The 23295-nt window shown below is 39.8% G+C and overlaps 1 protein-coding gene across 29 annotated transcripts in view; it reads left to right on the top strand.

The window, feature by feature from the left end:
- Positions 1-23295, top strand: part of TEX9 (testis expressed 9) — a 201717-nt gene that overhangs the window by 156283 nt on the left and 22139 nt on the right. For 27 of the 29 annotated variants that reach the window (XR_014059476.1, XM_081510217.1, XM_081510219.1 and 24 more), the window contains one exon: positions 14474-14608. The exons of the other annotated variants lie outside the window; for them this stretch is intronic. Coding sequence is in view for 26 of the 27 variants with exons in the window: in XM_081510217.1 (XP_081366343.1) it covers positions 14474-14608 (135 nt within the window). In the remaining variant the exon portion in view is untranslated. The remainder of the gene's footprint in view (positions 1-14473; positions 14609-23295) is intronic. 29 annotated transcript variants of the gene reach the window in all.

Here is a 23295-nt window from a genome sequence, read left to right as displayed (position 1 = left end):
GCTGTTTTGATTACTATAGCTTTGTAGTATAGTCTGAAGTCAGGGAGCCTGATTCCTCCAACTCCATTTTTCTTAAGATTGCTTTGGCTCTTCACAGTCTTTTGTGTTTGCATACAAATTGTAAGATATTTTGTTCTAATTCTGTGAAAAATGCTGTTAGTAGTTTGATAGGGATTACATTGAACCTGTAGATTACTTTGGGTTTATATACTCATTTTATAATTTTGATTCTTCCAATCCAATAATATGGTACATTTCTCCATTTGTTCATGTGTCATCTTTGATTTCTTTCATCAGTATTTTATACTTATTTGAGTATAAATTTTGCCTCATTACATGGATATAATCCTAGGTAGCTTACTCTTTTTGATGTGACAGTACATGGGGTTATTTGTTTAATTTTGGTTTCTGACCTTTTGTTATTAGTGTATAGGAATGCAAGAGATTTCTGTGTATTAATTTTGTATCCTGCAACTTTATCAAATTCATTGATGAGCTCTAGTATTTTCCTGGTAGCATCTTCAAGATTTTATATGTACAATATCATGTCATCTTCAAACAATGACAGTTTTACTTCTTTTCCAATTTGGATTTTTTTTTTTTACTTTTTAAAATTAATTAATTTATTTTAATTGGAGGACAATTGTTTTATAATATTGTGATGGTTTTTGCCATATATCAACATGTATCAGCCATGGATACACAGTTTCACCCCATCCTGAACCCCTGTCCTATCTCCCTCCCCACCCCATCCCTCTGAGTTGTTCCAGAGCACCAGCCTTGGGTGCTCTGCTTCATACATCAGACTTGCACTGGTGATCTGTTTTACATATGGTAATATACATGTTTCAGTGCTATTCTTTTGAATCATCCCACCCTTGCCTTCTCCCACAGAGTCCAAAAGTCTGTTCTTCACACTTGTGTCTCTTTTGCTGCCCTAAATATAGGATCATCATTACCACCTTTCTAAATTCCATATATATGCGTTAATAGTATTTGTGTTTCTCTCTATGACTTACTTCACTCTGTATAATAGGCTTCAGTTTTATCCACCTCATTAGAACTGACTCAAATGCATTCCATTTTATAGCTGAGGAGTATTCCATCATGTATATGTACCAAAACTTCCTTATCCATTTGTCTGCTGATTAACATCTACGTTGCATCCATGTCCTAGCTACTGTAAATATTGCTGCAGTGAACACTGAGGAATATGTGTGCCTTTCAATTCTGGTTTCCTTAGGGTGTGTTCCCCACAGTGGTATTACTGGGTCATATGGCAGTCCTATTTCCAGTTTTTTAAGGAATCTCCACACTGTTCATAGTGGCTATACTAGTTTGCATTCCCACCAACAGTGTAAGAGGGTTCCCTTTGCTCCACACCCTCTCCAACATTTATTGTTTGTAGACTTTTTGATAGCAGCCATTCTGACTGGCGTGAGATGATATCTCATTGTGGTTTTGATTTGCATTTCTCTAATAATGAGTGATGTTGAGCATCTTTTCATGTGTTTGTTACCATCTGTATGTCTTCTTTAGTGAAATGTCTGTTTAGTTATTTTGCCCACTGTTTTGGAGCCACTTTTTTTTTCTGTGTGTGTGGACTTTATTTATTTTTTTTAAATTTTAAATTAGTTTATTTATCTATTTTTAAACTTTACAGTATTGTATTTGTTTTGCCATACATTGACATGAATCCACCACGGGTGTACATGTTTTCCCCTTCCAGAACCCCCTTCCCACCTCCCTCCCCATCCCATCCCTCCGGGTCATCCCGGTGCACCAGCCCCGAGTGCCCTGTATCATGCATCAAACTGGATTCCTTTTATTTCTTCTGTGATTGCCATGGTTGGACTTCCAAAACTATGTTGAATAATTGTGGTGAGAGTAGACATCTTTGTCTTATTCTTGATCTTAGAGGAAATGCTTTCAATTTTTCACCATTGAATATGATGTTATCTATAGGTTTGTTGTTGGAGAAGGAAATGGCAGCCCACTCCTGTGTTCTTGCCTGGAGAATCCCAGGGACAGCGGAGCCTGGTGGGCTGCCGTCTATGGGGTCGCACAGAGTTGGACACGACTGAAGCGACTTAGCAGCATAGGTTTGTTGTATATTGCCATTATTATGTTGAGGTATGTTCCCTCTGTGCCCACTTTCTAGAGTGCATGTTAAGTTGCTTTAGTCATGTCCAAATCTTTCTGACCCTGTGTATTGTAGCTCACCAGGCTTCTCTGTCCATGAGATTCTCCAGGCAAGAATACTGGAGTGAGTTGCCATTTCTTTCTCCAGGGGATCTTCCCCACTCTGGGATTGAGCCTACATCTCTTAATGTCTGCTGCATTGGCAAGGGTGGGGGTCTTTACCACAGGCACCACCTGGGAAACTCTTCACTTTCTGGAGAGGTTTTATCATAAATGGGTGTTGAATTTTGTCAAGAGCTTTTTCTGCAGCTATTGAGATGATCATGTGGTTTTTATTCTTCAGTTTTTAATGTGGTTTTTCATATTGATTGATATACATATGTTGAAGAATGCTTGCATCCCTAGGATAAATCCCACTTGACCATGGTGAATGATCCTTTTAATACGTTGTTGAATTCAGTTCTTTAGTGCTCTTTAGTGATACTAGTGTGTAATTATTTTTTTTTAATTGGAGTGTAATTGCTTTACGATGTTGTGTTCATTTCCACTGTGCAGTGATGTGAATCAGCTATATGTATACATATATCCCCTTCCTCTTGAGCCTCCCTCCAGTTCCCCCTCCCATCCCGCTCTCTGCTGCTGCTGCTGCTAAGTCGCTTCAGTCGTGTCCGATTCTGTGCAACCCCATAGACAGTAGCCCACCAGACTCCTCCGTCTCTGGGATTCTCCAGGCAAGAACATTGGAGTGGGTTGCCATTTCCTTCTCCAATGCATGAAAGTGAAAAGTGAAAGTGAAGTCGCTCAGTCGTGTCCAACTCTTCGCAACCCCATGGACTGTAGCCTACCAGCCTCCTCCGTCCCTCGGATTTTCCAGGCAAGAGTACTGGAGTGGGTTGCCATTTCCTTCTCCAAAATCCCACCCTCTAGGTCATAAAAAAACATGAAGCTGAGCTCCCTGTGCTGTACAGCAGCTTCCACTAGCTGTCTATTTTACACATGGTAGTGTGTATTTGTCAGTGATACTTTCTCAATTCATCACCCTTTCCTTCCCCTCACTGTGTCCACAATTCTGTTCTCTAAGTCTGCATCTCTATTCTTGCCCTGCAAATAGGGTCATCAGTACTATTTTTCTAGATTCCATATGTATACATTAATATACAATATTTGTTTCTCTCTTTCTGACTGACTTCATTCTGTAGGACAGTCTCTAGGTTCACCACATCACTACAAATGACCCAATTTCATTCCTTTTTATGACTGAGTAATATTCCATTGTATATATGTACCACATTTCTTTATCCATTCATCTCTCAGTGGCCATTTAGGTTGCTTCCATGTCCTGGCTATTATAAATGGTGCTGCTGTGAACGTTGGGGTACATGTATTAACATCTTTTTATATTATGGTTTTCTCATGGTATATGCCCAGGAGTGGGATTGCTGGGTCATATGATAGTTTTAGTTTTATAAGGAACCTCCATACTGTTTTCCATAGTGGTTGTATCAATTAACATTTCCCTCATCAGTCCAAGAGCATTCCCTTTTCTCCACACCCTCTCCAACATTTGTTTGTAGATTTTTTGATGGTAGCCATTCAGACTAGTATGAAGTGATACCTCATTGTTTTTTTGATTTACACTTCTCCAATAATCAGTGATGTTGAGCATCTTTTCATTTGTTTGTTGTTGGCCTATATATTTTTTTTGGTGATATTTGTCTGGTTTTGATATTAGGGTGATGATAGCCTCATACAATGAGCTTGGAGGAGTGTTCCTACATTTGCTATTTTTAGAAAGAGTTTCAGAAGAGTACGTGTTAACTCTTCTTTAAATGCATTGTATAATTCACTTGTGAAGCCATCTGGTCCTGGACTTTTGTTTGTTGGAAGGTTTTAATCATAGTTTCAATTTCAATGCTTGTAATTGATATGTTCATATTTTCTATTTCTTCCTGGATCAGTTTTGGGAGATTGCAACTTTCTAAGAATTTCTCCATTTGTTCTAGGTTGTCCATTTTATTTGTGTTTAGTTGCCTGTAATAATCTCTTATGATAGTATTTCTGTAATGTCTGTTGTAACTTCTTTTTCGTTTCTAGTTTTATTGAGTCCTCTCACTTTTTTCTTGGTGAATGTAGCTAAAGCTTTATCAATTTTGTTCATCTTCTCAAAGAACCAGCCTTTAGTTTTATTGGTCTTTGTTATTGTTCTGTTCCTCTCTATTTCATTTATTTCTGCTCTGATGTTTCTGATTTATAGCCTTTTACTAACTTTGTGTTTTGTTTGTTGTTCTTTCTGTAGTTGCTTTAAGTTTAGGTTGCTTATTTGAGATTTGTCTTGTTTCCTAAGGTAAGATTGTATTTCTGTAAACTTCCCTCTTAAAACTGCTCTTGCTGTATCCCATTGGTTTTGGATTGTTGTGTTCTCATTGGTCTCTAGGCATTTTTTTATTTCCTCTTTGATTTCTTTAGTGATCCACTGGTTGTTTAGCCTCTTTGTGTTTTATATATATATTTTTTTCTGTAGTTGATTCCTAATCTTAAAGAGTTGTGGTTGGAAAAAATGCTTGATATTATTTCATTTTTCTTTAAATTTACTGATGCTTGATTTGTGGCCCAAGATGTGACCTCTCCTGGAGATTGTTCCATGTACAGTTGAGAAGAAAGTGCATTCTGTTGCTTTCAGATGGAATGTCCTATAGTTAATAGTTAAGTCTGTCTGGTGTAATGTGTCATTTAAGACTTGTGTTTCCATATTAATTTTCTGTTTCGATGATGTCCATTGGTGTAAGTGAGGTGTTAAAGTTCCCCACTACTAATGTGTTACTGTTGATTTTCCCCTTTATGGCTGTTAGCATTTGCCTTATATATTGAGGTGCTCCTATGTGTGCTTAGTCACTCAGTTGTGTCCCACTCTTTGTGACCCCATGGACTGTAGCCCACCAGGCTCCTGTATCCATGGGATTCTCCAGGCAAGAATACTGGAGTAGGTAGCAATTCCCTTCTTCAGGGGATCTTCCCAACCCAGGGATCGAACTCGGGTCTCCTGCATTGCAGTTGGATTCTTTATCATCTGAGCCACCAGGGAAGCATATATACAATTTTTATATCTTCTTCTTGGGTTGATCTCTTAAACATTATGTAATGTCCTTCCTTGTCTCTTGTAATAGTCTCTAAAGTCCATCCTATTTTATGTTAGTATTGCTCTTCCTGCTTTTTTTGATTTCCATTTCCGTGGGATATCTTTTTCCATCACATCACTTTCAGTCTATATGTGTCCCTAGGTCTGAAGTGGATCTTTTGTAGACAGCATATATACAGGGCTTGTTTTTTATCCATTCAGCCAGTCTATGTCTTTTGTTTGGAGCATTTAAACCATTTACATTTAAAGTAATTGTGGATATGTATGTTCCTATTTCCACTTTCTTAATTGTTTTGGGTTTGTTTTTGTAGATCTTTTTATTCCCTTCCTCTTTTGTTCTGTGATTTAATGACTATCTTTGGTGTTTCAGGTTGCCTCCATTTTTTCCCTAAGATTTTGGATATCGTTGTTACTGTCATTACTCTGAATTCTTTTTCAGGTAGATTTCCTGTCTCCTCTTCATTTAGTTGTTCTTGTGAATTTTTAGCTTGTTCCTTCCTCTGTAGCATATTACTCTGTTGTCTCATTTTGTCTAACTTTCTGTGTTTGAGGTCTCCTTTCCAGAGGCTGTAGAATCTTAGTTCCTCTTGTTCTGGTGTCTGCTCCCTGGTGGGTGAGGTTGGTCTAGGGGCTTTTGCAGACTTCTCGGTGGGAGGATTGGTACTTACCACTGGTGGGTAGAGGTGGCTGTTGTCCCTTGTGACTAGCAAGGCCATGTCATAGGGTGTGTTTTTAGGTGGCTGTGAGTTCAGTATGACTTTCAGTATCCTATTTTCTGTAACGGGCTGTGTTTCTATCTTGGTTGTTGTTTGGCCTGAGGCTTTCCAGCACTGGAGCCTACAGGTTGTTGGGTGGAGCCAGATCTTGGTGCCAAAATGTGGACCTCTGAGAGAGCTCATTCAGATCTGTTTCCCTGGAACTTCCACCACCAGTGTCTTTGCCTTCATGGTGAGTCATAGCTGACCTCAGACTCCTTGGTATGTGTAGCCTGGCTTCCTGTTGAGGTACTGCTCTTTGCAGGATCCCAGTGCATGAGAGACCTTGTGTGCACCCTCCAGAGTAGAATCTCTGTTTTCCCCAGCCCTGTGGAGCTTCTACACTCAAGTCCTGCTGGCCTTTAAGACTATGCCCCAATGGTTCTTCTACCCAGTGCCAGACCCTCAGACTGTATTTGAGGGCTATTTTATGTAGAAACATCCCTGTGTAGCCTTTGTAGATTTACTATTTTTGGGTACGTGTGTTGTTTTTAGTATAGATGTCTGCCACTTCTTTCTTCTGTGTATGCTGGCAGTTATCCCCTTTATAGGAGATGTGACTTACATTGTGTAACCAGAGCCTGCACTGGATATTGAGCAGGGCCTCCTTTGTGCTCTGTTGTCACTGCCCTGTCAGAGGTGGGGTTCTATTCCCTAGTTATTGGATTAGAGGCCCCCAGGTCTGTTTCTTAGGTGTATTTTTGATCTGCATGTGTGAGAAATTGGAATTGGAGCATTCCCACTGGGAGGAAAGCCACTGAGTATTCCTCCTCTGGAGCTGTTCACCGGTGGGTGTGCTCTGTTACGTCATTCCTGTTGTATGAGCTCTCAGATTACACTGCTGTTGGCACTCTCTGGGCCCCACCTTAACTATGGATATGCTGGTAGTTGGCCCTAGTGTCTGTCAGATATTATTTTCACCAGGCCACCAGCATAGATCTGTTGAAGTCAGGTCCCAGGATGCAGTTATCATGGATATGGACCCACTGTAGGCACAATGGGGGCAGTTCATCCTCTGGCCTGGCCCAGCCTCCACATATATATGCTCACAGAGTGTAAAGCTGTTAAAGGTAAGACCTGTCTTGTCTGCTGGAGTACTCATTATCCATTCAGATGTTCTGTAGGTACTTAGTTTACAAAGGCTGTTGTGATGATGTCAGTTCTAGGTTGCCCAACTGGGAGGAGAGGTTTCACTTTTTGTTCCTTAGTTGCACAGCCCCTGGGGCCCAGCTGTAGTTTGAGCTCCACCTCTGCATGTGGGCCACCAACAAGAGTCTGCTCCTGAGGCTGCACCAGAACACAGGAATCCACTTCAGTGAGGAAGGGGTGTGGAAGCATCGGCAGCTGGAGTTGCTGGAGCCCCAGTGGGGACGAGGGACTCAGAGGGAAGCTGGCAACCATGGCATGAGAGAGCTGGCCCCAGCCAGAGCCCTTCCTAGTGCCTTGGGAGGAAGGGCCGGTGCCTGGGGAGAGAGGCCACAAACGGCCCCACCCCTCTTGCATCACTCAACAAGGACGCCTCTCTTCAGTGTTTCCTTCATAAGCATTCTAGGTGGTGGATTTCCTCACTCCTGTCCCCTCAGACCATCTCCCTGCAACTAACTAGAGTCCTCTCCCCAGGTTTCCTCTCTAAATGCCAGGTTCCAGCACCAAACCCCTGTCTGCCCTGTGAACACATGTCAGTGAACATCTGTGTAGCTCTCACTCTGTCCTGCCTGCCCCAGACTGTTGCTCTGCTCTCCTCTGAATAGCCCCCGAAGCTCCCCTTCTTTCCCATCTGATTTCCCCAACCATAAGGGAGCTTCATCAGGTGCAGGAACCTCTCTTCTGCTTTAGCTCCCCACCCAGAGGTGCTGGTCCTGTCCCTCTTCCTCTGTTCTTTTTCCCGTCTTTCTTTTGTCCTGCCTGGTTATGTGGGGATCTTTCATGTCCTTTTAGGTGTCTGAGGTCCTCTGCTAGTGTTCAGCTGGTGCTCTGTGAGAATTGTTCCATTTATAGATGATTCTCAATGCATTTGGAGAGAGATAAACTCCACAGTCTCCTACTCCTCCATCTTGACTGTCTTTTGTCATCTTTTTACTTTTAATCTGTCTATACTGAAAATGAGTTTGTTACAGAAACCACATAAATGACTTTTGCTTCTCTGTCCACTCTGATAGCCTTTGTCTCTTATTGGAATGTTCAGTTTATTTACATTAATACAGTTTTTGGGATTTAAATTTGCTATCTTCCTATTTGTTTCCTATTTTCCCCAACTGTTCTTTGTTACTTTTTCCTCCTTTGATTGAATATTTTTTAGTATTCCATTTTTCTCCAACATTAGCTATAGCTAGGTTTAGATTTAAGGTTTACAATACTCATATTTAACATATTATGGTCTACCTTCAAATCATGTTATAGTATTTCACATATAACATAACACTCACAGTATACTCCATCTGCTGCTTTTGTGGTCATACATTTATCTTTAAATGTCATACATCACACAACATTTTCTCTTTTAACAGTCATTTGTACTTTAAAAAGGTGAAGATATTTGCCATTTCTTGTATTCTTCACTCTAGATGTTTTTCCATACTTCTGCTTGAAATAAGTACCTTTTCTCTTTTTTTTGAAATAACTACCTTTTCAATTTTTGTGGTGCCAGTTTACTAGTCACTACTTCTCTTTTTGTTTTTCTGTAAAAGACTCTTTTTGCTTACCTAAAAAAAAAACTTTTTATTTTGAAATGATTATAGATTCACATGAAGTTGCAAAAATAGTACAGTGAAGTCCTGTGTACCCTTTGCTCAGTGTCCCTTAGTGGTAATACCTAACATAATTGTATAGTATTAAAATGAGGAAACTGACATTGGTACAATCCATAGACATTATTCAGATTTTATCAGTTTTTGTATGTACTTGTGTGTTTTTGAGCCCTTCAATTTTCGAAGGGTATTTTTCACAAGGTATAGAATTATCAATTGACTGTTTTGGTTTTTGTTTTCTTTGTTTAAAGATATACTCTGACTTATATGTTGTATAGTTTCTGACCAAAAATCCACAGTAATTCTTTTTGTTCTATTTTTGTAGGCAGTGTGTCTTTTTTCTCTGTTTTTAAGACATTCTCTTTGTTGGTGGTTTTCAGCAATGTCATAATGATGTGCTTTCTCAGTTTTTTCAGTGTGGAGTCTGTATTCTGCCTGAAGTTTGTTGAGCTTTTTTGTCCTAGCTTATTTTTAAATAAGTTTATTTATTTATTTATTTTTAGTTGTGCTGGGTCTTCATTGCTATGTGGGCACTTCTCTAGTTGCAGTAAGTGGGCGCTACTTTTTGTTGCAATGCATGGACTTCTCATTGCAATGGTTTCTCTTGTTGCAAAGCATGGGCTGTAGACACATAGGCTTCAGTAGTTGTGGCATATGGGCTCAATAATTGAGGCTCTTGGGCTCTAGAGCGCAGGCTCAGTAGTTGTGGCTCATGGGCTTAGCTGCCCTCTGGCATGTGGGATCTTCCTGGACCAGGGATTGAACCCATATCTCCTGCATTGACAGATGTATTCTTAACCTCTGAGCCACCATGGAAGCCCTTGTTGAGCTTTTTGAATCTGTGGGTTTCTACCTCGTTCTGCTACTTGAGACTATAATTATACTTATGTTAGATTACTTGATATTCCCACATTAATAATATCAGTGATATTTAGGTTACTGATGAGCTGTTTTTAGCCTTTTTTTTTTTTATGTTCTTTATTTGGATAGAGTCTGTTGCTGTATCTTCAATAGGTTACTGATCTTTTCTTTGTAGTGTATGTTAGTGTTAGTTGCTCAGTTGTGTCTGACTCTTTGTGACATCATGGACTGTAGCCTGCCAGGCTCGTCTGTCCATGGAATTCTCCAGGCGAGAATAGTGGAGTGGGTTACCATCTCCTACTCCAGGGGATCTTCCTGACCCAGGGATTGAACCCAGGTCTCCTGCATTGCAGGCAGATTCTTTACTGTCTGAGCTGCTTATAATGTCTAGTATGCCCCTATACCTAAACAGATATACTCATTTTTATATATTCATCTATAGAAGTTCCATTTGATTTTCCTTTGCATCTTCAGTTTATCTTTTCATTAAATTAATGTTTTGCTTTAATCACTTATGTATAATTAAAATAGCTCTTTGAAAGCCTTATTAGCTGGACCCATTATATTTCTCACTTATGGATTTGTTTCTATGGACTTTTTTTTTTTTTTTCGGGCTATCAGTCACATTTTCTTGCTTCTTGGCTTGGTTAGTGCTTTTTTACTAAATGCTGTTGTTGAATGATTCTTCTTTTTGAAGACAGTGTTGGATTTTTACAGGTAGTTATTTGCCAGTTTAATCCTTTTGAGGCCTGTTTTTAAGTTTCACGAGAGTGTGTCTAGAGCAGCCTTCAGAGATAGTTCAACTCTACCCTTAATACTTCCCCTAAAGAGACCTTTCATGATCTCCACCAAATACCCCAGATGATCATTGAGGACTCTCCATCCTGGCTAATTAGAGCTCAAATGTCTTCCTGCCCTGTATGAACTATGGGATTTGCTGTATTTACAGCTCCCAAATTGTTTTTTGTCTGGCCTTGTTGGGTTTCTGTGTATTAAGGTGTGACCTAGTCCACAGTAGACTCAGGGGACTTCCTATGTAGATTTGTGAAGCTCTCTCCTAATGTAGTTCCTCCTTACTTGAACCTTCATATAAATTCCCAGCTGCTTCAGTCTCCTCAGCTCTGATCTGTTTCCTCAGCTCAATGGACCTCTGGACTCTTTTTGCATTTTCTCTTCCCTGTAGGTACTGTGTGAAAATTGTCTCCCAGAAGAATGCTGGCGTGATTGTAAAACTCATTTGCTTCCCTTTTCTCAGGAATCACAACCCTACTGTTTTCCAGTATCTGTAAATAGTTAGTTAACATATCTTAATCATTATTTCTAGCTGTTTACAGTGCCTTTTTATGTTAGCTATTTATTATTTCTTGATGGCTGGAAGACTTAATCTCAGTTTTATTTTGTTTTTTTTGGTTAAAGTAAAGTTTCTGGTATGCTCCACAAGTTTCTCTGATTGTGAATATGTCATATTAACACTCCTATTAACATTAGTTCAGTTCAGTTCAGTCGCTCAGTCGTGTCTGACTCTTTGCGACCCCATGAATCTCAGCACGCCAGGCCTCCCTGTCCATCACCAACTCCCGGAGTTTACCCAAACCCATGTCCGTCGAGTCAGTGATGCCATCCAACCATCTCATCCTCTGTCGTCCCCTTCTCCTCCTGCCCCCAATCCTTCCCAGCATCAGGGTCTTTTCCAATGAGTCAACTCTTCGCATGAGGTGGCCAAAGTATTGCAGTTTCAGCTTCAACATCAGTCCTTCCAATGAAAAACCAGGACTGATCTCCTTTAGGATGGACTGGTTGGCTCTTCTTGCAGTCCAAGGGACTCTCAAGAGTCTTCTCCAACACCACAGTTCAAAAGCATCAATTCTTCGGTGCTCAGCTTTCTTCACCGTCCAACTCTCACATCCATACATGACCACTGGAAAAACCATAGCCTTGACTAGACGGACCTTTGTTGGCAAAGTAATGTCTCTGCTTTTAAATATGCTATCTAGGTTGGTCATAACCTTCCTTCCAAGGAGTAAGCGTCTTTTAATTTCATGGCTGCAATCACCATCAGCAGTGATTCTGGAGCCCAAAAAAATAAAGTCTGACACTGTTTCCACTGTTTCCCCATCTACTTCCCATGAAGTGATGGGACCAGATGCCATGATCTTAGTTTTCTGAACGTTGAGCTTTAAGCCAACTTTTTCACTCTCCTCTTTCACCTTCATCAAGAGGCTCTTTAGTTCTTCTTCACTTTCTGCCATAAGGGTGGTGTCATCCGCATATCTGAGTTTATAGCAGAGACATTACTTTGCCAACAAAGGTCCGTCTAGTCAAGGCTACGGTTTTTCCAGTGGTCATGTATGGATGTGAGAGTTGGACGGTGAAGAAAGCTGAGCGCCAAAGAATTGATGCTTTTGAACTGTGGTGTTGGAGAAGACTCTTGAGAGTCCCTTGGACTGCAAGGAGATCCAATCAATCCATCCTAAAAGAGATCAATCCTGGGTGTTCATTGGAAGGTCTGATGTTGAAGCTGAAGCTCCAATACTTTGGGCACCTCATGCGAAGAGTTGACTCATTGGAAAAGACCCTAATGCTGGGTAGGATTGGGGGCGGGAGGAGAAGGGGACGACAGAGGATGAGATGGTTGGATGGCATCACCGACTCAATGGACATGGGTTTGGGTAGACTCCGGGAGTTGGTGATGGACAGGGAGGCCTGGCGTGCTGCAATTCATGGGGTCGCAAAGAGTCGGACACGACTGAGTGACTGAACTGAACTGAACTATGAATGCATTAAAAATTATGGGACAATCACAAATTATTTTTTCTTGGATATCTTAGTATTTGAATTTTAAAGTTAGACTTGATTTTCTGTAAGCTATCCAGCTTTTTCTTTTAAAGTTAGTGTAAAATTCAGGACTTCAGATTTTTAATAAACTTTTTCTCTAGCAACATGTAAGCTTCTTAATTTATAGGGTAATAATAGACTTGTTTTAGGAGAGAGTTTTCATCTTAAAAATACTCAATAATAACAGTGGTATCTTGTCTGTACATTCTTTTGTAAAAAGTACTTAAGCATGGCTGAAAACAGAAGGCTTTTCAAGTTTTTGATAAGATTAACCCTTTGCTTAGTGGATTTTCTCATATAAGAAAACTTTTATTTCCTACTTTACTATTCTGCTATCCTTTTTCTTTTTCACTTTTCTCAAGAAATGGGGCAGTATTGATTTAGTGGTAGGGGAACATCATGTGGTAAAGAAGGGTTTTCATTTTTCTGTGAAGTAGGTTACAGAGTCACTAGCAGGAAAGAGAAGGGCAAAAATTCATTTCCATATTCTTATGAGAAGAGGTTGAAACGAAGCAGCAAGAACTGTGGCCTTGGTAGCTAATGAGAATCTGCCTTTTCCGTGTGAACAGTGAGAGAAGTCAGGCTGCTCTTAGTGTCGCTGCCACCCACAAAGCTGTGAAGAAGGCTGGTGAGAGCAGATGGTATCCAGACACAGTTTGATTTGTTTAGAAACCTGCATAAAGAGCAGCATGTGTTTTGTTTTGTTTTCCCCTTAATTACTCAGAACCAGGGAGATCTGTTTTCAAATAAAACATAGTGATACAGCCAGGAGAAAAAATTAGAAGAAAACAGACAACTCTGTTACTAACTGCATCATTTCAATTCCATGATATTTATTGAGTATCTGCTTTGTATAATGCTATGTACTAGGCATTGTAGGGCATGCAAAGTAGAGTGAGTTAAGTGTTACAAAATAAATTCAGTTCAATAACCAGGGTATTAGTGCTCTTTATTTGCCACTGAAGTACTGTGAACATAAAAATTAAAGCAGTTCCTATCCTCAAGGAGCTTATAGTATAGTGAGGGGAATTAAGTAAATAGAGAGTTTCAGTTCCACACAAGCAGGCACTATGATATATGTGTATCAACGTGCCATAGAATCTCTGAAGAAAGGGTACTTCATCCAGCCTGAGGGGATAGTGAGGAAAGGCTCCTGGGAGAAGGTAAAACCCTAGTGTATAGCCCTAACTGAGGGTTAAAGGATGAATAGGTGTTAGCCAGTTAAAAATGAGGAGTGGAGAGAGATCGGGGCAGAAGGAAGAGCATGAGCAAAAGTCAGAGGCAAGAAGCATCATGACTCTTCAGGAGAGATCCAAGCAAGTGCTGCCCATAGAGCTGAAGGCACCATTTGTAGGAGTCGATGAGATTACGGTGCCAGATCGGGATGGAGTTTGGGGTTTATTCTGTATGTCCATGTTTCTTCCTTTGTGGCCTGTAGACTCTGCAACAGCAACTGTTAGTGTATTTGCAGAAATGCAGGTCTAAACCCACACCAGGATGTGAAAAATATCCTTAAAATCTGTTGTTTTTGCTCAGAATTGGGGTTTTCTTATCTGGCTAATGTAGAATGCTCTGTATTTAGCAGATATTTCTTAAATGATATCAGGTTTACACAAGCACAGTATTAGAGAATTTATGTCTTAAATTGGTGTTTTGGGAGCTTTCCAAGAGAGCTATGGTTATAAAAAGCTGTTTATAAAGTAAATACAGAAGACATGTATACTATATCTTGGGATCAGTAAAAAGAGGCAGAAAATTCCAAACAAAAAGCAATCTGAAAGCCTGATTTGTGACTATATCTTTAAGGATATATTTTCCTAAAACCAATTCAGTGTGGGAATTCCCTGAAACCTCTCTCATTCAGTGTTCAATCTCTGGCCATATATGTGTGTGTGTATAATTTAGGAGAAAGCAAGGAATATAGAAATGGAAGATATTGAAAATATCAGAGGGAACTTACGTTTATAAATGTTTTGTCTGTCTCTTTTGCTTTACAGGAATTAGAGAATAAAAGAAAACTACAAAAACAGGCTGTTGCTAGTCAAAGTGCCATGGAAGTTCGCTTAAATAGAGCTCTAGAAGAAGCAGAAAAGTATAAACTAGAGTTAAGTAAACTAAGGCAGAATAACAAGGTATGCAAAAACTGAATAGTTTTGGTAGTGATCACCTTTGGTAACTTCCTTTTTTACGCAGAACTCAAAAGTAATAGTTTTTAAATTATAATTCTTGATGTCATGGTGAACGTATCTTTTCAAAGAAATGCACTTATTAGGAATATGTATATTTCTGGTAAGTTAGGTTTATATTGTTTGGACTAGTGTCATCATTAGGTGATAGCACAACTCTTTGGAGGAGGCATTCATTTTTTCCTCCAACAGATCTTTATCATGTGCCCATATTACATGCCAGACACTGTGGGAATAAATGGTGGGAAAATGTTTCTTGTCTGTCAAGTCTGTTATATCCCTCTGTACATCAGTTTTCCAATATATAACGCAAGGGGCTATATTACCAGGGCACTGGTTGTCAAACTTGAGCACATAGCAGAATTACCTGGAGGGCTTATTAAAACAGATTCCTGGGTCCCACCCACAGATTTTATTATTCAGTAGTATGGGGTGAGACTTGAGAATGTGTGAGGTTTTTTTATTTTATTGGAGTATAATTGATTTACAATGTTGTATTAATTGCTGTACGGCAAAGTGAGTCATATATACATATATATAATATCTCCACTGTTTTTTAGATTCTTTTCCATATAGGCCATTACAAAGTATTGAGTAGGGTTCCTTGAGCTACATAGGAGGTTCTTATTAGTTATCTATTTTATATATCAGTTTCAGTTCAGTCGTTCACTCGTGTCCGACTCTTTGCAACCCCATTAACTGCAACACACCAGGCCTCCCTGTCTATTACCAACTCCTGGAGTCCACCCAAACCCATGTCCATCAAGTTGATGATGCCATCCAGCCATCTCATCCTCTGTTGTCCCCTTCTCCTCCTGCCCTCATTTTTTCCCAGCATCAGGGTCTTTTCAAATAAGTCAGCTCTTTGCATGAGGTGGCCAAAGGATTGGAGTTTCAGCTTCAACATCAGTCCTTCCAATGAACACCCAGGACTGATCTCCTTTAGGATGCACTGGTTGAATCTCCTTGCAGTCCAAGGGACTCTCAAGAGTCTTCTCCAACACCACAGTTCAAAAGCATCGATTCTTCGGCCCTCAGCTTTCTTTATAGTCCAACTCTCACATCCATACATGACTACTGGAAAAACCATAGCCTTGACTGGACGGACATTTGTTGGCAAAGTAATGTCTCTGCTTTTTAATATGCTTTCTAGATTGGTCATAACTTTCCTTCCAAGGAGTAAGCGTCTTTTAATTTCATGGCTGCAATCACCATCTGCAGTGATTTTGGAGCCCAGAAAAATAAAGTCAGACACTGTTTTGCTGTTTCCCCATTCATCTGCCATTAAGTGATGGGACCAGATGCCACAATCTTAGTTTTCTGAATGTTGAGCTTTAAGCCAACTTTTTCACTCTCCTCTTTCACTTTCATCAAGAGGCTTTTTAGTTCCTCTTCACTTTCTGCCGTAAGGGTGGTGTTATCTGCATATCTGAGGTTATTGATATTTCTCTCGGCAATCTTGATTCCAGCTTGTGCTTCCTGCAGCCCAGTGTTTCTCATGATGTACTCTGCATATGAGTTAAATAAGCAGGGTGACAATATATAGCCTTGACGTGCTCCTTTTCCTATTTGGAACCAGTCTGTTGTTCCATGTCCAGTTCTAACTGTTGCTTCCTGGCCTGCATACAGGTTTCACAAGAGGCACATCAGGTGGTCTGGTATTCCCATCTCTTTCAGAATTTGTTCCGTTAGATTCTGCATATGAGTGATATCATATGATATTTGTCTTTCTCTGCTTGCTTGCTTTACTCAGTATGATAATCTCTAGGTCTGTGCATGTCACTGCAAATGGCATTATTTCATTCTTGTTTATGGCTGAGTAATATTCCATTGTATATATATACCACATCTTTACCCATTCCTCAGTTGATGGACATTTAGGTTGCTTCTTCCGTGTTCTGGCTATCGTAAATAATTCTTCAGTGCACACTGGGGTGCATGTATCTTTTTTGAATTATAGTTTTCTCTGGATATATGCCAAAGAATGGGATCATATGATAGCTCTATTTTTAGTTTTTTAAAGAACCTCCATACTATTTTCCATAGTGGCGGTATCAATTTACATTCCCACCAACAGAGCAAGAGGGTTCCTTTTCCTCTACCTCCTCTCCAGCATTTATTGTTGGTACATTTTTTTGCTGATGGCCATGCTGACTAGTGTGCGATGATACCTCATTGTGGTTTTGATTTACATTTCTCTATTGATTAGTGATGATGAGCATCTTTTAATGTGCCTCTTGGCCATTTGTATGTCTTTGGACAAATGTCTATTTAGAACTTACACTCATTAAAAAAATTTTTTTTTTGATTGAACCATTTTTAAAGTCTTTATTTAATTTGTTAACAATATTGCATCTTTTTAATAGTTTTTGTGTTTTTTTTTTTTTTTTTGCCACAAGGCTTCTGGGTTCTTAGCTCCCTGACCAGGGATGGAACCTGCACCCCCTACAATGGAAGGTGAAGTCTTATCTGCTGGACTGCCAGGGAAGTCCCCCCACTAATTTTTTTTTATTGGATTCTTTGTTATAAAACTACGTGAGCTGTTTCTGTATTTCAGAGATTAATCCCTTGTCAGTTGCTTCATTTGCAAATGTTTTCTCCTATTCTGAGGTTGTCTTCTTGTCTGTGGTTTCCTTTGCTGTGCAAAAGGTTTTAAGTTTCATTAGTTCCCATTTATTTATTTTTGTTTTTATTTTCATTACTATAGATGGTGGATTGAAAAAGTTCTTGGCTGCAAATTATGTCAAAGAGTTCTCTGCCTATGTTTTCCTTTAAGAATTTTATAGTATCCAGCCTTACATTTAGTCTTTAATCTATTTTGAGTTTATTTTTGTATATGTTATTAGGGAGTGTTCTAATTTCATTCTTTTACATGTAGGTGTTTTGTTTTCCCAGCACCACTTATTGACGAGACCGTTTTTTCTGAATTGTATATTGTTGCTCCTTTGTCATAGATTAGTTGACCATAGGTGTGTGGGTTTACCTCTGGGCTTCCTATCCTGTTCCATTGGCCTATATTTCTGATTTTGTGTCTGTACTGTATTGTTTTGATGACTGTAGCTTTGTAGTATAGTCTTAAGTCAGGCAGCTTGGATTCCTCCAGCTGTTTTTCTCTCTCAAGATTGCTTGGTCATTTGAGGTCTTTTGTGTTTCCATACAAACTGTAAAAATCTTTGTTCTAATTCTGTGAAAAAGCGCTATTGATAATTTGATCGGGATTGTATTGAATCTGTAGATTGCTTTGGGTAGTATAGTCATTTTCACAATATTGATTCTTCCAATCCAAGAGCATAGTATATCTCTCCGTCTGTTTGTGTGTCATCTTTGATATCTTTCATCAGTATTTTATAGTTTTCTTAGTACAGTTCTTTATCTCCTTGCTGTGCTGTGCTGTGCTTAGTCGCTTAGTCATTTCTGACTCTTTGCAACCCCATGGACAGTAGCCCAACAGGCTCCTCTGTCCATGTTTGTCTCCTCAGGTAGGTATATTCCTAGATGTTTTATTCTTTTGATACCACACTAAGGGGAATATTTTCTTTAATTTCTCTTTCATCTTTCATTGTTAGTATATAGGAATGCAAAATATTTATATGTATTAATTTTCTAACCTTGCAGCTTACCAAAGTCATTCATGAACTCTAGTAGTTTTCTGGTAGCATCTTTAGGATTTTCTATGTATAGTATCACGTCATTTGCAAACAGTGACAGTTTTACAATTCTTTTCCAATTTGGATTCCTTTTTTTCTTTTTATTCTCTGATTACCATGGCTAGGACTTCCAAAACTATGTTGAATAATAGTGGCAAGAGTAGACATCTTTGTTGTGTTCCTGATCTTACAGGAAATGTTTTTAGTGTTCACCGTTGAGAATGATGTTTGTTGTGGGTTTGTCATATATGGCCTTTATTATGTTGAGTTAGGTTCCCTCTGGGCTTCCCAGGTGGCTCAGTGATAAAGAATCTTCCTGCAATGCAGGAATCAGGAATTTCCTGGATCAGAAAGATCCCTGAAGGAAATGGCAACCCACTCCAGTAGTCTTACCTGGGAAGAGCCTGGCAGGAGACATTGTCCGTTGGGTTGCAAAAGAGTTGGACACAACTTAGTGACTAAACAACTACAAGGTTCCGTCTAGGCCTGCTTTCTGGAGAGTTTTTCTTTTTTTGTCATAAATGGGTGTTGAATTTTGTCAGAAGCTTTTTCTGCAACTATTGTGATGATATATGTTTTTAATTCTTCAATTCAATGTGGTTTATCATACTGATTTGCAGATATTGAGCAATCCTTGTATACCTGAGGTAAATCTCACTTGATCGTGGTATGTGATTCTTTTGATGTGTTGTTGGAGTCTGTTTGCTAGTATTTTGTTGAGGACTTTTGCATCTGTGTTCATCAGTGATATTGGCCTATAATTTTCTTTTATTATGATGTCTTTGTCTGATTTTGGTATCAGGCTGATAGTCCCCTTGTAGAATGAACTTGCGGCATGTTCCCTTTGTCTCCAGCTTTGTGGAAGAGTTTCAGAATGTTACGTGTTCACTGTTCTCTAAGTGTTTGATGTGATTCATTTTTGAAGCCATCTTGTCCTGGAATTTTCTTTGTTGGAAGATTTTAATCACAATTTCAATTTAGTACTTGTGACTGAACTGTTCATATTTTCTATTTCTTCCAGGTTCAGCCTTGGAAGATTGTATCTTTCTAAGAATTTGTCCACTTCTTCTAGGTTGTCCATTTTATTGGCATGTAGTTGCTTATAGTCTTTTATTATCCTTTGTATTTCTGTAGCATCCATTGTAGCTTTTCCATTTTCATTTCTAATTTTATTAATTTTAGTCCTCTCCCGTTTTTTTTGATGAGCCTGGCTAATTTTTACAATTTTATCTTTTCACAGAACCAGCTTTTAGTTTCACTGATCTTTGTTGTTGTTCTGTTCATTATAGCATTTAATCTGTTTACATTTAATTAAGGTAATTATCAATATATATGTTCCTATTGCCATTTTCTGGAGAAGGCAATGGCACCCCACTCCAGTACTCTTGCCTGGAAACTCCCATGGACGGAGGAGCCTGGTAGGCTGTAGTCCATGGGGTCGCGAAGAGTCGGACACGACTGAGCGACTTTGTTTTCACTTTTCACTTTCATGCATTGGAGAAGGAAATGGCAACCTACTCCAGTGTTCTTGTCTGGAGAATCCCAGGAACGGCGGAGCCTGGTGGGCTGCTGTCTATGGGGTCGCACAGAGTCGGACACGACTGAAGCGACTTAGCAGCAGCAGCAGCAGCATTGCCATTTTCTGAATCTTTTGGGTTTCCTTTTGTAGGTCTTTTCTCTTTCCTTCCTCTTTTGTTCTTTTCTCTTGTAATTTGTTGACTGTCTTTGTTGTATATGGGTTGCTTTTTCTTTTTTGTGTGTATGTCTATCATATTTTTTTTGTTTGTATTTCCTATGAGGTTTTGATAAAGTAATCTGTATACAGTAAAGTAATGCTCCAAATTCTCCAAGCCAGGCTTCAGCAATATGTGAACCGTGAACTTCCAGATGTTCAAGCTGGTTTTAGAAAAGGCAGAGGAACCAGAGATCAAATTGCCAACATCCGCTGGATCATGGAAAAAGCAAGAGAGTTCCAGAAAAACATCTATTTCTGCTTTATTGACTATGCCAAAGCCTTTAACTGTGCAGATCACAATAAACTGTGGAAAATTCTGAAAGAGGTGGGAATACCAGACCACCTGACCTGCCTCTTGAGAAACCTGTATGTAGGCCAGGAAGCAAGTTAGAACTGGACATGGAACAACAGACTGCTTCCAAATAGGAAAAGGAGTACTTCAAGGCTGTATATTGTCACTCTGCTTATTTAACTTATATGCAGAGTACATCATGAGAAATGCTGGGCTGGAAGAAACACAAGCTGGAATCAAGATTGCTGGGAGAAATATCAATAACCTCAGATATGCAGATGACACCACCCTTATGGCAGAAAGTGAAGAGGAACTATAAAGCCTCTTGATGAAAGTGAAAGAGGAGAGTGAAAAAGTTGGCTTAAAGCTCAACATTCAGAAAACTAAGATCATGGCATCTGGTCCCATCACTTCATGGCAGATAAATGGGGAAACAGCGGAAACAGTGTCTGACTTTATTTTTCTGGGCTCCAAAATCACTGCAGATGGTGATGGCAGCCATGAAATTAAAAGACGCTTACTCCTTGGAAGGAAAGTTATGACCAACCTAGACAGCATATTAAAAAGCAGAGACATTACTTTATCGTCTGTCCAGTCAAGGCTATGGTTTTTCCAGTAGTCATGTATGGATGTGAGAGTTGGACTGTGAAGAAAGCTGAGCACCGAAGAATTGATGCTTTTGCACTGTGGTGTTGGAGAATACTCTTGAGAGTCCCTTGGACTTCAAGGAGATCCAACCAGTCCATCCTAAAGGAGATTGGTCCTGGGTGTTCATTGGAAGGACTGATGTTGAAGCTGAAACTCCAATACTTTGGCCACCTGATGCGAAGAGCTGACTCATTGGAAAAGACCCTGATGCTGGGAAGAATTGGGGGCAGGAGGAGAAGGGGATGACAGAGGATGAGATGGCTGGATGGCATCACCAATTCGATGGACATGGGTCTGGGTAGACTCCGGGAGTTGGTGATAGACAGGGAGGCCTGGCGTGCTGCGATTCATGGGGTCGCAAAGAGTCAGACACGACTGAGTGACTGATCTGAACTATTATATTTTTTTGGTTTGTATTTCATGTGAGGTTTTGATAAAGTAATCTGTATACGTATATATATAAATATGAATAATTGAGGTGCTACTCGCTCCGTCGTGTCCGACTCTTTATGACCCCATGGGCTGTAGCCTACCAGGCTCCTCCATCCATGGCATTCTCCAGGCAAGAATACTGGAGTGGGTTGCTGTTCCCTTCTCCAGGGGATCTTCCCAATCCAAGGATCGAAGCCGAGTCTTCTGCATTGCAGGCAGATACCTTACTGCTGAGCCACCAGGGAGGCCTATGTACAATTATGTGTGTGTGTGTGTGTGTGTGTGTGTGTGTGTCTCTTAATTTCAAATGCAGTTCCCATTTTCTGAGTTTGTACTTTCCTCACTGTTGCTGGATTTGATATCGTATTTGTATATGGATGGTTTCCTGCTTTTGTTGCACGCTGACCTTGCCAGTGAGCTTTCCCATTTGTGATCTTCTTGTTTCCAGTTGTGTCGTTGCCTCCCTTCCTCCCACCCTCTCCCCCCACCCCCTGCCCCAAAGAAGTTCTGTTCGCATTTGTTATAAAGCTGCTTTGGTGGAACTGAATCCTTTTAGCATTTGCTTGTCTGTTAAGCTTTTGATTTCTCTGCTGAATCTGAATTAGATTCTTGCTGTGTATTCTTCTTTGTAGGTTTTTCTCTTTCATCACTTTAAATAAACATATCATGCCACTCCTTTCTGGGCTGCAGAGTTTCTGCTGAAAAATTAGCTGATAACCTTATGAGTATTCCCTTGTTCCTTTTAATTTTTTCTTTTTAATATATGTTAAATTATAATGTGCCTTGGTGTGTTCTTCTGTTGATCCTGTGTGAGACTCTGTACTTCCTGGACTTGGGTGACTGTTTACTTTCCCATATCAGGGAAGTTCTCCATTGTAATCTCTTCAAATATTTTCTTAGGCCCTTCTCTTTTTCTTCTTCCTCTGGGACCCCTGTAATTCGAAAGTTGGTGCGTTTAAAGTTATCACAGAGGTCTCTCAGACTGTCCTTATTTCATTTCTATTTTGTTCCACAGCATCTATTTCCACCATTTTTCTCTTTCAGCTCACTTTTTCATTCTTTTGCCTCAGTTATTCTGCTATTGATTCCTTCTGGTGTATTTTTTTTTTCAGTGATTGCATTGGTTGTCTTTATTTGTTTAGTTCTTCTAGATTTGTTAAACATTTCTTATATCTTCTTGATCCATGTCTCCATTCTTTTTTCGGAATCTTGGATCATGTTTACCATCATTACTGTGAATTCTTTTTCAGGTAGATTGCCTGTTTCCCCTTTATTTAATTGTTCTTTTTTTTTCTTTTTTTCTTTTTTTTTTTTATAAATTTATTTATTTTAGTTGGGGGCTAATTACTTTACAATATTGTAATAGTTTTTGCCATACATTGACATATTTAATTGTTCTTGTAAAGGTTTCTATCTTGCTTCTTCATCTGCAACATATTTCTTTTCTCATTTTGTCCAGCTTAACTATTTTTCGTCTCCTTTCCACAGGCTGCAGGATTGTAGTTCCTCTTGCTTCTGGTGTCTTCCCCGTGGTGGGTGAGGTTGGTCCAGAGACTTGTGCCATTATCCCTTTGATAGGGGATTTGACTGTGGTGTGGTGACCAGAGCTGCCTCTGGACATTTAGCAGGGCCTCCTCTGTGCTCTGTAGTTGTCATTGCCCTGTCAGGGGTGGGGTGTCCTCCCTGGTGGTTGGGAAGAGCTGATGACAGGGGCACACGAGCTGTCTCTGGCAGAGACTGTGGCTGTAGTGGCTGGTGTATGAGGGGAGAAGCTGCAATGGCAACCCCACCCTTTGTGCATTGCTAAACAGTGGCACTTTGTGCAGCCATCCAGACTTCTTCCACGAGCATTCTTAGTTTTGGAGCTCCTCATTCCCAC

The sequence above is a fragment of the Giraffa tippelskirchi genome, chromosome 7, assembly GCF_054371585.1.
Source record: "Giraffa tippelskirchi isolate mGirTip1 chromosome 7, T2T-mGirTip1v1.2.pri, whole genome shotgun sequence".
Classification (NCBI taxonomy): Eukaryota; Metazoa; Chordata; class Mammalia; order Artiodactyla; family Giraffidae; genus Giraffa; species Giraffa tippelskirchi.
This window is presented reverse-complemented; position numbering and strand designations above follow the sequence as displayed.